At 41.5% G+C, this 15,691-nt stretch overlaps 1 protein-coding gene and 1 pseudogene across 1 annotated transcript in view; one reads left to right on the top strand and one right to left on the bottom strand.

Annotated features, from left to right (window-relative positions):
- The window catches only part of KIF16B (kinesin family member 16B), a 742,061-nt gene that overhangs the window by 220,603 nt on the left and 505,767 nt on the right, over positions 1 to 15,691 (top strand). Inside the window, 1 exon segment of the mRNA XM_029596778.1 lies at positions 5,260 to 5,325. Within this exon segment, the coding sequence (XP_029452638.1) occupies positions 5,260 to 5,325 (66 nt within the window).
- Positions 9,288 to 11,248, bottom strand: LOC115088449 (annotated as a pseudogene).

The following is a 15,691-nucleotide window of genomic DNA, read 5'->3' as shown; positions in this document are numbered from 1 at the left end:
AAAAGGTAAACAGTGGAGTGCATCAGGGATCTGCTCTTGGACTGGTGCTTTTCAATATATTTATAAATCTGGAAAGGAAGACGACAAGTGAGGTAATCAGATTTGCAGATGATACAAAATTATTCAGAGTAGTTAAATCTCAAGCGGATTGCGATAAATTGCTGGAGGACCTTGCAAGACTGAAAGATTGGGCATCCAAATGGCAGATGAAATTTAATGAGAACAAGTGCAAGGTGATGTATATAGGGGAAAAAAATCCATGCTGTAGTTACACGTTAGGTTCCATATTAGGAGCTACCTCCCAGGAAAAAGATGTAGGTGTCATAGTAGATAACACATTGAAATTGTTTACTCAGTGTGCTGCGGCAATCAAAAAAAGCAAACAATGTTAGGAATTATTAGGAAGGAAATGGTGAATAAAATGGAAAATTTCATAATGCCTCTCTATCACTCCATGGTGAGACTGCACCTTTAGTAGTGTGTAGTATTCTGGTCACCGTATCTCAAAAAAGATATAGTTGCGATGGAGAAGGTACAGAGAAGGGCGACTAAAATAATAAAGGGTGTGGAGCAACTTCCCTATGAGGAAAGGCTAGGGCTGTTGAGCTTGGAGAAGAGATGGCTCTGGGGGGGATATAATTGAGGTCGTTAAAATCATGAAAGGTCTAGAATAGGTAAATGTGAATCGGTTATTTACTCTTTCGGATAATAGAAGGAATAGGGAGCACTCCATGAAGTTAGCAAGTAGCATATTTAAAACTAATTGAAAACATTATTTTTCACTCAATGCACAATTAAGCTCTGTAATTTGTTGCCAGAGGATGTGGTTAGTGCAGTTAGTGTAGCTGTGTTTAAAAAAGGTTTGGATAAGTTCTTGGAGGAGAAGTCCATTAACTTAGAGAATAGCCACTACTATTACTGGCACCAGTAGCATGGGATTTACTTAGTGTTTGGGTATTTTCCAGGTACTTGTATCCTGAATTGGCCACTGTTGGAAACAGGATGCTGGGCTTGATGGACCCTTGGTGTGACCCAGAATGGCAATTTCTTACTTTATGTTCATATGTTCTTATCTTTTACCTGAGTGGTAACTCATAATATGGAACCAAACATCTTGTAACTACAGCATGGGTTATTTTTCCCTATATGCATCACCTTGTACTTGTCCACATTAAATTTCATCTGCCATTTGGATTCCCATTCTTCCAGTCTCGCAAGGTCTTCCTTCAATTTATCATAGTCCGCATGTAATTTAACTACTTTGAATAATTTTGTGTCATCTGCAAATTTGATCACTTCACTCATCATATCCCTTTCCAGATCATTTATAAATATATGGAAAATCATCAGTCCAAGAACAGATCCCTGAGGCACTCCACTATTTACCTTTTTCCACTGAGAACATTGACCATATCCTACTCTGTTTCCTGCTTTAACCAGCTTGCAGTCCATGAAAGGACATTGCCTCCTATCCCATGACTTTTTAGTTTTCTTAGAATCCTCTCATGAGGATTCTAAGAAAACACAATCTGAAAATCCAAGAATACTACATCTACTGGTTCACCTTTACCCACCTGTTTATCTACTCTTTCAAAAAAGTGTAGCAGATTTGTGAGTCAAAACTTCCCTTAAGTAAATCCATGCTGGCTGTGTCCAATTAAACCATGTCTATCTACAGTATATGTTCGTGTGCTTTTATTCTGTAGAATAGTTTCTATGATTTTTCCCAGCACTGAAGTCAGTCTCACCTTCCTCAGTGCAAATGCCAGAAGGCCTATATACACAGTAACAGTAGTCCAAAAGAGGTAGTATAAAAAATGGAACAACTGACCAAAACTCTGATTGGCCTAGAAGAGGTTTGAAGCCACGCAAAATTCAAAATGTAAAGAAACTAGTCCTTACTACAGATTTAATTTGAGGGAGAATGGTCAGATTGGAATTAATCACTATGTCTAAACTTTTTATGTGCACATCTACCAGCAATACAATTTTCTCAGTGATCAGAGATCAAAGGGCAGTCACTGCATTGTCACATTGCAATACCAAAATTTCATTTTTTCCCCAAATTTAAGGCAAGTTTATTATGCACAAGACAGCGACTGATGGCTGAAAAACACATTGACATAGTGGCAGCTGTTTCTGCCCAAGATATTTGTAGGGGAAAAAGGAACTGGCTATCAACTGCATATATTCTGTAACCAGCACAGAGTCCAGTGAGCAGTTTTGAAATTGGTTTTATATAGATGTTAAATAGTAGAACTGACATGGCTGAACCCTGGAGGATTCCAGAACATATCTGATGCCACTGAGAGCTGTCGTTAAGCCTCAGTTTTTGAGATTGTCCATTAAAGTATGATTTAAACCAATCCAGGACTGTACCCAAGATCCCACACACTGTAGGACGGAAGAGAAAAATCTGGTGGTCAAGCTTATCAAGCGCTGCTGTGATGTCAATAAAATAAGGACATGTTGGTGGTCAGCAATAAGTCCTCTTCTGATTGTAGCTAAGGTAGAGAGCAAGAGGAGCTCTGTACTGAGTGATATTCTATATCCAAATTGGAAATGGTCAAGGACTTGATGGGTCTTGGGAATAACTGGGAATCTAGAACAGCACAAACTGGGGACAAATTCTGTTTTGTTTGGTTGTAGGATACCACTCAAAATGGTTCTTGTGGTCTGATACCAGCATCTTTTATTGATTAATAAAAGACTGCTTTATTTGTTTCAATAAATTTGGCCTGTCAAGGATTCAACAGTATGGGATTTATGCCAGTGGTGCTCCAGATGTCATAATGGAGCCTTAGCAGACCATAGATCAGATGAAAACTAGGGTACTGTATTATTCCTTATAATTTTCACTGATCTTAATGGGGAACTATATTTACAACTAGTTCTAAAGATTCATGCTATAAGGTTGTTGCTTCATCCATATTACTAGGTGACATGTCAATTAGTGGCAATCAATTGGTACATAGTTGATCAGGAACAGTATGACCTCACTTCAAAGGAGGAGGATTGGAACACCTCTTGGAAATGCTTCCAAGATGCACAACTGTCTCTAAGGATATTAAATAGGTGATCACTCCAAGATACTTCACATACATCAGTAACAGAGGACAGAGGAGAAATAGATCTTCCACTTAGAAAAATGAGATCTAAAGTGTTTCCATGTCGATAGGTGCGTGTATGGATAAATTGATCCCAACCCAGAGCAGACATAGCTGATAAAAAATCGGTACAGCATGAAGGCGGAAGGAGAGACAACATGAAGATTAAAATAACCTACGACAATATTGTTGCTCAAATTGAATTTAATCTCCTTAAGAGTTTCAATAACTGGAGAATAATTATGGGTCATCACCCCTGGAGGTCAATAAAATAGATTCCAAATAATGTTTTCCATACCATCAATACTACAGATCCTCCTGATGTGGAAAACTCTACTGGGGATAAAGAGAGGCTATCTTTGACTATAATCAATAGACTCCCTCCCTATCTCTGTTTCTGGGATTTAGAGAATGCTGAATAATTGGTTGGGCATAACTGTGAAAGTAGAACTTGATCTGTGTCTAAGAGCCATGATTCATTTATACACAAGATATTAGGCTGTTTTCTTTCAGTAAGTCAAAATATACAGCAATCCTGTTTCTCACAGATCTAGCATTAATTAGTAAATCACCAGACTGGATGGCATAACAGAAGAAGAAATATTCTTCAATGGTATAAATATTTAACCTAGAGCTAGGTTTAACAGTATTTCTGTTCTAATGGATGTCAGCATATCGACTTTGACCTAATATGACAATTATAACGAAACAACAAAAAAACAACTAGTCGTAAGGAAATACAATCATATCTGGCCAGCATGGAAACCTTAAGCATGAATGAAGAGTTGCACAAAGGGGCAAACCCCTTTGTTGTGCTCTTTTGTGCACAACAAAAGTGTGTGATGCACCAGTGTGCAGCGCCTCCGGCATCCACTCCGTCCTTATGCAGCCCTGCATGTAGATGAGCTCAGAAGGGTTGGGGCTGATCAGTCTTTAGGGAGTGGGAGGAGATGGTTAATTACAGGACCTCAGCGGCAGATGGACACGCGTAGCAGACCTCCACTTTCCCTTTTTATTTGAGGTTACTCTGCAGAGTACTGGTTTGTGGCAGTGGGTCTTTGAATGCTATCTGACTCTTCATTAATGTTGCTGTTGCAGTTCTGTTGGTTTCTTGTTGTCAAGAATGAGTTTGTTGAAAAAGCACCTGCAGACATTTTGGAAGGGGTAGAGGGAGTTAATGGACAAATATTGAGGCCATATGCAACACATTTTTCCCCTTAGGTACAAATGTTGGAAGAATGCCACTGACTAGAGACTTCTCTGTTTTTCTAGGAAATATATGATTATTCAGAACATTTTTAGAATACATGGTTATAAAATTAATTTAAATTTGCTTTGACTTTGCCAATATAATTTAAAAAAATGTGAAAGTATAACAGCATAATATTTTCTTGGTGAAAAATACATAACCGAAATATTTGACTCTAAGAAATAATCGAGAAACTCACAGCATTTGTTCAAAAACATCTGTGGGGAGGCAGCTCAGTTCTAATTCAAATAACCCTAATAGGATTTCTGAGGTTTAATAGGTTACCAGATGTTTTTAAAATGCGTGACAGAATCTAAATCCATGAATAATCTCTGCTCTGGATTGTCTGATGTTCCCAGAATATTGTATTGCAGATGCCATCATGCCTCAGAGAGACCATAAGTTGCTCAAAGCTCTGTCACTTGATTCCAGTTTGAAGGGCAGTGTTACAATGAGGCAGAAAATTAAGATGAGTTTTGCCTACTTTGCAGTCATTAGTTATTCCATTCTGTCCTTTGTTTTATTCAAACTAGTTATATGTATGTTAGCATATTTCAAATATAATACGTAGGATGTCTCTGTACTTGAACAGCCATTGACCTGTACACTATAAAATGTGGCAGTAAATAACTGTCATCTTTTATTCATTAGAAAGAAAAAAAAAGGTGCACAAATACTACTTGTGATCTGTGATTTTTATCTGATGTAAAAAAGTGATATTTTTTTAGGACTCCTGCCAGTTATGTCCATTTTATATAATTCATTGTAAGCTCATCAATAACTGAAATCAATATAAAACATTGTATGCTTGGTCAATATCAATAAGACTTTATTTTCTTTTTATTATGATTTTGAATGACTGCATGCTGTATGTCACTAATAGTTCTTTCTTTGGTTATTTAGAATGCCTTATTGGATTCCCCGACTGCTTTAAGCATGGAAGAGAAACTTCAACAAAATGAAGCCAGAGTACGTATGTTTTGTGTTTTTGTTCTGGAATTTAATGTACCCTTGTTGCAGGAATTGCAATTCAGTAGACTTTTGCATTTAAACATGGTCTTTATCTTTTGGAAAGCCATAGCTGGAATAATGATTTCATCCAGTAGAAATTCATAGGTTCTAAAGAAAGCACCTTTTTTGGAGGGAAAGAGGATTATCTCATGTAAAGTATATTTAAGTGATAGGGCATGCTTATTTGATCATGTACTTTCAGCAACACCTCTAAGCTTCATATCTGAAGTTAACAAGTACCCTCTTTCTGGTATAGCGGAACAGTATGCTGTTCTGTTGTGTAAGAAAATGTGCATTTGTAAGAAGACATAAAGGAGGCAATATTCAGTAGCCCACATAGTTGTAAAGTATGTAAGTACCGTATTTTTCGCACCTGACCATAAGATGCACCTAGGATTCAGAGGGGGAAAATTTAAAAAAAAATGGTATGCTAAACCGGCTCTGTTCCCGGGCGTCTGTGTGTCTTAGGGAGCAAATTAGGGGCGTGCATACAATTTTTTTTTTGTCCCCGTTTTGTTTTCGGGTCTGGGGAGGGCCATTTCGGTCCACTCCCCGGATCAGAAAACTTTTATCATTCTCTTTTGTGGAAAAAAAAAAAATAAAAAACAAAACCCCACCCCAAGCCTTCAAATTTAATTAATTACAACCCCCCACCCTCCTGACCCCCCCCCAAGACTTGCCAAAAGTCCCTGGTGGTCCAGCGGGGGTCCCGGGAGCAATCTCCTGCTCTTGGGCCGTCGGCTGCCAGTAATCAAAATGGCGCCGTTGGCCCTTTGCCCTTACTATGTGACAGGGGCTACTGGTGCCATTGGTTGGCCCCCTGTCACATGGTAGGAGCAATGGACGGCTGGCACCATCACTATTGGCAAGAGTTGGGGGGGTTCAGGAGGGTGGGGGGTTGTAGTTCATTTTTTTTTTTTTTTTTAATATTTGCTCCATAAGATGCACAGACATTTTCCCCCCACTTTTGGGGGAAAAAAAGTGCGTCTTACGGAGTGAAAAATACGGTACTTTTGTACCCTTGGTCCTTGTAGCCAGTTTTCAAAGGGGCACAAAATTGTTCATATAATTTGCATTTTCTGGTTTCTGCGGATGGAGGAATGGTATCAAAATAATGCATGTATATCCAGATGTCCACAATTGGCTTACCACCGACTTAAACACATTCTGGGACTACCTCTGTTTAAAGTTAAAAGTATGGATGTTGTAAAAGCCTTGCACATATCTTTAGCTGCTTCCTTGGAGGGTAGTTTTCAGGTGTCCTTGATATTGTCAGTCCAGCTCTGAATGCTTTCTGATACTTGTGGGGTCATTTTCATACTACCCAGATATCTGCAAAGTCCACAGGTATTTTTTACCTGTGGACTTTGCAGTTTTCAAAGAAAATGGATGCATCTACTTTCACTTTGAAAATTATCTAAGGAAAAAGCACATACATTTGCATCTTCTTTTTCTATGGATACTTTTTCCACCCAAAACTAGTTATGTAGTTTTGAGAAACCAAAACTATACATGTACCGTATTTTTCGCTCCATAAGACGCACTTGACCATAAGACACACCTAGGATTCAGAGCGGGAAAATTAAAAAAAAAATAAAAAATGGTATGCTAAACCGGCTCTGTTCCCGGGTGTCTGTGCGTCTTATAGAGCAAATTAGGGTAGGGCATAAAATGTTTTTTTTGGCTCCATTCCCCATCCCAACCCTTTAAATTTAATTAACTACAACCCCCACCCTCCTGACCCCCCCCCCCCAAGACTTGCCAAAATTCTCTGGTGGTCCAGCGGGCTCCAGAGCGATCTCCTGCACTCGGGCCTAAATAAATAAAATAAATACTGCTTATTTTGTATAGTGCTACTACATGTACGCTGCACTGTACAAATACACAGAGCAAATATAAGACATGTTTTGGCCTTGGCCCTGGAAAACGTCTGTGGGTACAAGCGAAAATAAAGGTGACACTAGCTCAGAAATCAATTAAATTTGTCAGGTTTGCCATCATTATTTCTCTAGCAGTGGAGGGGTGACAGATTTCACAGCAAGCAAAGCTGTTGCCTGGCATAAGGCAGTATTCTCAGATTCTAATTGCACAACTTCTTGCCATAAGGCCTGATTTTCTGCTGCCGGTACAGAACGTTGCCTCTGCTGGTCCATGATGGCCTGGACTGCACTGTCCTTCCATCATGGTCAACAAGGTGCACTAGGAGTAGAATAAAGTTCATGGCTATGTGTAAGGTTCCCTGCTGCAGAGTACTCGTGTTGTGAGAAGGCAGGCACTGAAACCAGGTAGGGTAGTACCAGAATGTATCCTGAGGCTGGTGCAGGTTGAAGCCAGATAGAACAGGAGTGGAGTGCTGAGTGAGGCCTGTTACAATTTGGAGTAAGAGAGGGCTGAAGTTAAAGCACAGCTGGAGCAGTTTGCAGCAAGGCAGGCAGTAGTGGAGCCCTTGATTGGAATAGATTTCCAGACTGCGTGAAGTCCGAGTCAGCAAACTGTGAGGGTTTTCCAAACAGAGACTTGGTGGCCTTTTAATTGCCAAAAATACTATTTTCCCATTAATTTTTTTAAAATCTGGCCCATGACCAATCCCCGTGTCTCAAGGGTGCGGCAACCTTGTTTTCTGGATGAGTCTTTATCCCTGTGGATCCAGCTTTGTTTGTACAGCCAGTATGCCTGGTGGTTAAAGCTGCTGCCCTTCCTTCCCAGTTGACTCTTGTTTGAATCCCTGCTTAATTTTTTATCTTGACTTATGTAGAGTATTTAGATTTTTATCTCCTTTTGTTAATTGTGTATACTATATGTAGTTTTCTGGACAGATTATCATTGGAAATGTATAGAATGTGATTGCTTTTATTTGACACACTTTAAAAAAATAAAAATAGCACATTATTGCTTTTTATTTCATGCATAACTCCTAATCTTTAATAGGGTAGCATTCTGGATAGAACATAATGATTGAGAACCTGATCAATAGATTTAAAATAAGATATACGGTACATTTGTATGTAATAATCAACTTACCAATCAGTAACCTTCATGACCTCTTCCCCCAGCAGAAAAAAGCAATCATTTTAATACTGACATAGACGATAATGGCGATGTGTCTGTGCTAGTAGTTTGAGTCAGAAATGGGGTTAATGGCTCAAAATTATAAAGGCAGTGCTCCAGTGCACTACTGTAAGGAATGGAGTCACTGATAAAGCTATATGAGCACTTTAACACTTATTTGTTCTGTTTGTTGTGAATGTTCATCTAGATCATGGAAATTTCAGTTTATAGCCAGAGAATGTTATTCATAACATTTTGTAAGAAAAAACAGAGTTATTACTGTCACAACATGAATGACAGTAAAAACTCATTATCTCTTCTTTCAAATGTCATTGCTTGATCACTGTATCTGAACCATTTAGCAGTCTTTTTCTTAAGCTTTTTAGTATGTTATGCGATCCCTCATTAGCTAAAGATTTTCCTTAATTATTCTGAATATAAATTATCATTTTTTTCTCCATGGACCAACAAAATAAAATCAGCCACACCTATATGGGTGATGTCATCTGATGAAGTAGAGGACAGAATATTTATTGGTAATAGCTAGAAAGAATGAGAAGTTCTTTCTGCTCCTGCTTAGCTGGCATTATGCTGCCACATGCTGTGAGGTGCCCTCAGTAAATCTTTTTCCATGGAATAAGAATGATATATTTTTTCCCACTTCAGGAAAGTTTCTTCAATTTGGTCATATGGCTCCCTCATATTTCTCTGTCTCTTTTTTTTTTTTTATGCCAAATATTTTATTTGTCTAACAATTGAGACATATTTAGGTCTCTTACAGCACAGATAGCATCTGTCACTTCTTCACATCAATATTTACAGATATTTTGTTTCATGGTTGTAGATTTCAGGATACAAATAGCACCTGCTCTTCATTCCTCAACTTGCTGAAATATTCCTTTCTGAGTCATAGATGCCAGCCAAGAATTTTCAGATAGCTTTGTTCTTGACATGGTGCCCTGCTGGATCAAGGCAGCAGAATTTGATACTTAGTCAGTGTCCTTACCTTCAAAAACCAGCTCATCCTTCTGAGCTTGAGACAATGAACATACAGTACCCGGTCTCATGCATATCCTGCAGGCACACTTTTCACCCACGAAGTTCTGTATTTCCACAATTGAATCAGTCTCCTTTATAACTACATTGATTGGATAAGGAGCATACATGCACCTTATCTTTTATAGAATACCCAGTGTGACAACTTAATCATATGACTTCAAATTGTATGGCCTGTGGCCAGCTTCTTCCTGTTGCTTCCACCATTTGTCTACATGGAACTTCTTGCTCAAAAGAGAGAGTTCCCCAAGTTGATGTGATTAAAGTCTCTCCTCAGAGTGTCTTCACAGTAACTCTAGCAGACTTAAATTGGTTACCCATCGAATACAGGATAAAATACAAGGCCTTATGTACCTTACATAAACTAATATATGATAAAGATGCAGACTGGCTAAACACAGCTTTACAAGTACACGTCCCACAAAGAAACCTTCACTCAGCAAACAAAGCACTACTAACAGTTCCTTCAGTAAAATCAGCAAAACTAACTCAAGTGAGAGAAAGGGCCTTATCATTAGCAGGGCCCATACTATGGAACAGAATGCCCCCTGAAATCAGATTACAGAGTGATCTCAAAACTTTTAAGAAAAACGTAAAAACATGGCTCTTTAAACAAGCCTTTCCTAAAGAGACTGGAGGATAAAGAAAGTACAGGGAAACGCAGAAGAGAAGGAATACAAAACCACTACTATAAAATGCATGATATTAATTTATTCAATCTTACAACTAAAAAGTAAAACTACATATGGAGAGTAACTTTATAGTACACCCGGACAAGACCAACATTACTCAAATACTGATTCTATTTATGAAAATTGTAACCAAACTTTTTTGGTACCTGTTAGAATGTACGATAAACTACATTTACATACCTTATTTTATGTGCCTATTTGTAAAACGTTGCGATGGTATATAACTTAGCGACGGTATAGAAAAGTTTTTAAGTAAATAAATAAATAAAATAAATAAATAATGAATATAAGAATTTGCATGCAGGATCAGACCAAGGTCCATCGAGCTCAGCATACTGGCTCTCAACAGTAGCCAATCCAGGTCAAAAGTATCTGGCAGATCCCAGTCTATTTTATTTATTTATTTGGCTTATATTCCACCTTTCAGGCATTTCAAAATGATTTACATTCAGTTACTATAAGTTATTTCTTTGTCCTTAGAGGTCTCACAATCTAAAGGGCCATTCATCAAATCGCATTAGGGCCTTTTCACGCACGTAAGATCATTATTGCATGCATTAGAGCGCTAACGCAAGCGATAAATACTGCAGCGCAAATTGCGTATGCAAATTCAAAATTAGTAGTCAAGTGGGAGGAGTTTGGGCGGGGTTAATAGAAATGAGGGTCTGCTAGTATGGCGTGCGAAATAGTATCGCATGCTATCGCAGGATTTAACACAGGAAATAACTACACTTATTTTTTTTGTGGTAGGGTGAAAAAAATAGATATCTCGTTTGCGGTATTATCGCAGTGACGATCACATGTGATAAAAAGTCCAGTTGAATGGAACACACCTACCAGGCCTTCATGGCCTAATAAAAACACCTGTTCTTACCTAGTCTAGCTTCCTAAAGCCATTATGTTTGTGGCAAATGTAATGATTGTGGCATACTGGATGCGTCGGCAGGCTTGACACAGACATCGACAACTGGAACAACAAGCTGAAGAACCAGCAAGGGCAGTTCCAAGCCCTCCTAGAGAAGTCCCTGTACCGCAGCCAGAGCCATGAGCCACATAGGGTGGGGGCCCGGCATGCAGGCGGCCATGGCGCAAGAGATACAAGGAGTGTATCTTTCCTACACGAACATCGTTGCTGGGAATGCCAGAGGGCTATGTGGTTTGCAGGTATCGCCTCAGCTCTTGGGCTATCCTAGAATTATAAAAAGAAATTCGAGGGGATCTGGATCCCGACACAGAAAGATCCCATGCTGTGTAATTAAAAAAAAAAAGTTTTCACCAATTTTCTGAATTTCAAATAATTACCTTCCAAGCGAATATCAAGAGGCAAGGAGTTCCAGAGTACAGATGCCTGACATTGGAATACAGATTGCCAGGTGCCCTCTAGATAAATTTCCTTCAGAGAGGGCAACCTAAGAAAACCTTTCTGGTATGATCTCAGAAAATGTGATGGTTGGTAAGGAATCAGCAAGTTAAATATTCAGGAAAACCCTTAGAGAGTGCTTTATGGGCCAAATTATTTTGAACAAACTTTGACAATTATGAGGAAGATAATGTAGGTTTTTGAGAACAGGAAGATGTGTTCAAATTTAGATAAACCTTTAATGATCCTAGCTGAAGTGTTCTGTAACAACTGTAATCTTTTAAATTTACATTCAGCAATTCCTAAATACAAATAATTACAGTAATCAATTTTAGAATGTACTAATGCACAAGATAGCAAGGTAAGATCACATATGGATAAATAAGATTTTAATTGACAAATCATTTGAAGGTTGAAGAAAACTGACCTAAAAAGTGTAGACACCTGTTTATTCATAGTTTGAACCCAGAAAACAAAACGGAAGCCGATCCAAATTGCTGATAAGCGAAGAAACAGAGAGTGATCGGTGTAAAGCAGCCTTTATTGGAAAGAGCCTGACTCTGGCCGAGTTTCGCTCCCTCAGGAGCTGCCTCAGGGGCTATCATTGTAAATTGTCTTCAATTATGATTAATCAATGTACTGTCAAAAAACATGTATAGTCCAGGCTGAGCAACTTGGTGTGATAATCTTCAACATTTGTTGAGTAAACATGTAGAATGGTGTAGCAACAATACTTAGTGTATAGACCGGTATAAATGCATTCCTTTGGAAACCGTGTTTAGGAACACATTTACTGCTAAATGTTGCTACACCATTCTACATGTTTACTCAACAAATGTTGAAGATTATCACACCAAGTTGCTCAGCCTGGACTATACATGTTTTTTGACAGTACATTGATTAATCATAATTGAAGACAATTTACAACAATAGCCCCTGAGGCAGCTCTTGAGGGAGTGAAACTTGGCCAGAGTCGGGCTCTTTCCAATAAAGGCTGCTTTACACCGATCACTCTGTTTCTTCGCTTATTCATAGTTTGATCCAAGTGTATTCCAAGAATCTTAATGTGCTCCATCAAAATTATATTGCAATTATTCATAGAGGGTGGCAGCTTAATGTTGGACTTGCGGCAACCAAACCAAATTATCTCAGATGTTTGTGGGTTCACCAGTAATTTATGTGAACTAAGCCAGTCAGCAATCTTATTCAGTCATTAAACCTAGACATGTCCAAAACTGTATCAGAGTTAAAAGAAGCAGCAACTTGTACATCATCTGCATAAACATAATAGCTGTAACCCTGCTCATGAATGATTTTTGGAAGATGAACCAAAAAAAAGGTTAAAGAGCAGGGGAGATAAAATAGACTCTTTCCTGGCGTGTAGCCAGATGGACTCAGGACAAATGGGTATAGTATGCTCGTGCTTGCAGTTGGAGACGGATCTGACGTCAGCACGGGTATATATACCCCCACAGGAAGCGTAGCAACTTAGTAATTTCCGTCTCCAAAGCAGTTTGGAGAGCCTGCACGCTCGCTGAGCGTGTTTCCAATCTACTTTCTATTTTCTACTTTCTTCTTACTAAACTTCTACAGCACCATCGAGCCCCGCACTCCTGCGGTGATACCCTTAGGGTCCCTCCCCCAGTTGAGTTTCCCGGGGTGATTTCCGTGATCCCCCGGAGGTTTAAGTCCTCGGTCCGGTGGCCGAATCGCGGCAGGGACGTAGCCCCCGGGCGAGGCTCGGGCGGGGCGAACGAGGCGCCTCGGTCCCGGCGTGGACGAGGCAGCGGGTGCATTTCCTCAAAGCGCGGCGGTGAAGGTACTTGCCCTCTCCCCCCGCAGCCGGAGACCGCCTGGGTTCCAGCCAGGAAGCGCCGAGGATCAGGTAAGGCATACATCTTTTACTGTTTGGTCTCCGAGGAACGAGGATTGGAGGTGTGGCCTGGAGGAGGCATGCCGTGGAAGGGCGTCATTTTGTTGGCCTTGCTCAGGTATTGAGCGCCCATGATAGGCGCCTGTCTCTGTCTACGCGCATATTGTGTATTGCTGAGAGCATATTGCATATTATTAAGCGTACATTGCTAAGCCGCATATTGCTGTGAGCATATTGGATTACCATGAGCGTATATTGCTAGCCGCATATTGCTGAGAGCATATTGGATATCATTGAGCGTATATTGCTGCCGCATATTGCTGAACAGCATATTGGATAACCATGAGCGTATATTGCTAGCCGCATATTGCTGAGAGCATATTGGATATCATTGAGCGTATAAGGACTGCCGCATATTATTGAGCGCCTGTTGTATTAAGCGTATATTGCTACCGCATATTATTATTATTAAGCGCCTGTTATATTGAGCATATATTGCTGCCGCATATTATTATTGAGCGCCTGTTATATTGAGCGTATATTGCTGCCGCATATTATTATTAAGCGCCTGTTGTATTAAGCGTATATTGATGCCGCATATTATTATTAAGCGCCTGTTATATTAAGCGTATATTGCTGCCGCATATTATTATTAAGCGCCTGTTATATTGAGCGCATATTGCTGCCGCTTATCATTACGCGCCTGTTATATTAAGCGCATATTTTTCAATGGAACAGAATGCCTCAGCGTCTTCAGCAGGGGCGCCTCCTGCCTCCGGCATTAAAGCCCTCGGCCTCTGCTCTGTATGCCAGCTTAGAGCCACGCACAGTGAAGAGCCAGACTCCCTATGTGCCCAATGTGAGGAGGCCGTGGGACCCTCGGGCCAGGACCAGTCTCAGCCACGATTGGCTGACAGTTCCCCAGGGGCTACCCCGGATTTAGCGGGCAGTCTCGACCAACCTGGAATCCCGGGGGATCTCGTACCCTGGCGATTAGAGACCGCCTCCATTTCCTGGGTGGATCTCTTTAAGGGGATTCATGCCTTTGTACAGATGCAAACGGCTTCCCGCCCAGGCCCTACACTTGCTGCTGTTCCTGCGGTTCCTGCTGCTGCTGCTGCTACCGCAGTTGCGGCACCAGCGGATCCTGTTCCTGGACCCTCACGCCCTTATCGTGAGCAGGACCTCCCACCTCCAGACAGTCCGGGTCAGACGGACCCTGATGTTTCACTGGACGAGTCCGAACTCCCGGACGAGGGGGAACTTCCCTCTGGGATTGAGCCATATAGAACCATGCGGCGGTTCTTCCCTAAAGAGGATCTCTCCGACCTGGTATCTCAGTGCCTGGCGGAGTTGGATATTACAGGTCCCAGCGCTACGGTACCCTCTGCGCAGAACCCCCTGCTGGAAGGTCTTCGTCCTACAGCCCGCCATTTTCCATTCTTGCAAGCGGCACAACAACTAATAGATTTAGAATGGGCTGCACCAGCGGCCTCATTCAAAGGGGGTTGGGCCCTGACAGGCATGTACCCCCTGGCACCGGCTATTCAGGACCTGCTGGCGTGCCCTCAGGTGGACGCCTTGATTAGCGCTGTGGTCAAGCGCACTACTATTCCAGTTGAGGGGGGGTGGCCCTCAAGGAGCCTCATGACCGGCGACTGGACGCCATTCTGAAACAGACTTTTGAGGTGGCAGCTCTATCTTTGCGGATCGCAACCTGCTGCACAGTGGTGACGCGTTCCTGTTTGTCATAGGTCAGGAACAATGCTCCAGCAGCAGACATGGAGTCAGCTCTCTCGTTCCTCACGGATGCTGCATCAGACCTAGCCCGGACAACAGCCAAGGGGATCTCATCCTCCGTAGCCGCCAGGAAGCAGCTCTGGATCCGGAATTGGTCAGCCGATGCTCCTTCGAAGACACGCCTCACCAGATTGCCCTTTAAGGGCTCTTTCCTGTTTGGCAGTGACCTTGATAGACTGGCCAGCACCTGGGGCGCCTCTCCAGTACCTCGACTGCTGGAAGATCGGTTCAGAAGAAACCAGCGCGCCTTTCTAAGGCCCTCCAGGGGTAGAGGCTCCCAGCGCTTCACTCCCTACTGGAGTTGCTACCAGGCGCCTCGTCCTCAGGCCCGGAATCAGTCCTTTCGGACCAAGCAGCGCAAGAGGGGAGCCGGCCCGGGCTCAGGTCCCGGCCGCGCCTCACAATGAGAATCCACCGACTCATCTGGGGGACGGAGCCATAGGGGGCAGGTTAACCCTCTTCTACCCCAGATGGGTCGAGATTACGTCGGACCAG

Source organism: Rhinatrema bivittatum, chromosome 3 (genome assembly GCF_901001135.1).
Source record: "Rhinatrema bivittatum chromosome 3, aRhiBiv1.1, whole genome shotgun sequence".
NCBI classification, from domain to species: domain Eukaryota; kingdom Metazoa; phylum Chordata; class Amphibia; order Gymnophiona; family Rhinatrematidae; genus Rhinatrema; species Rhinatrema bivittatum.
Note: the sequence above shows the minus strand (reverse complement) of the source record. Positions and strands in the feature narration are given on the sequence as shown.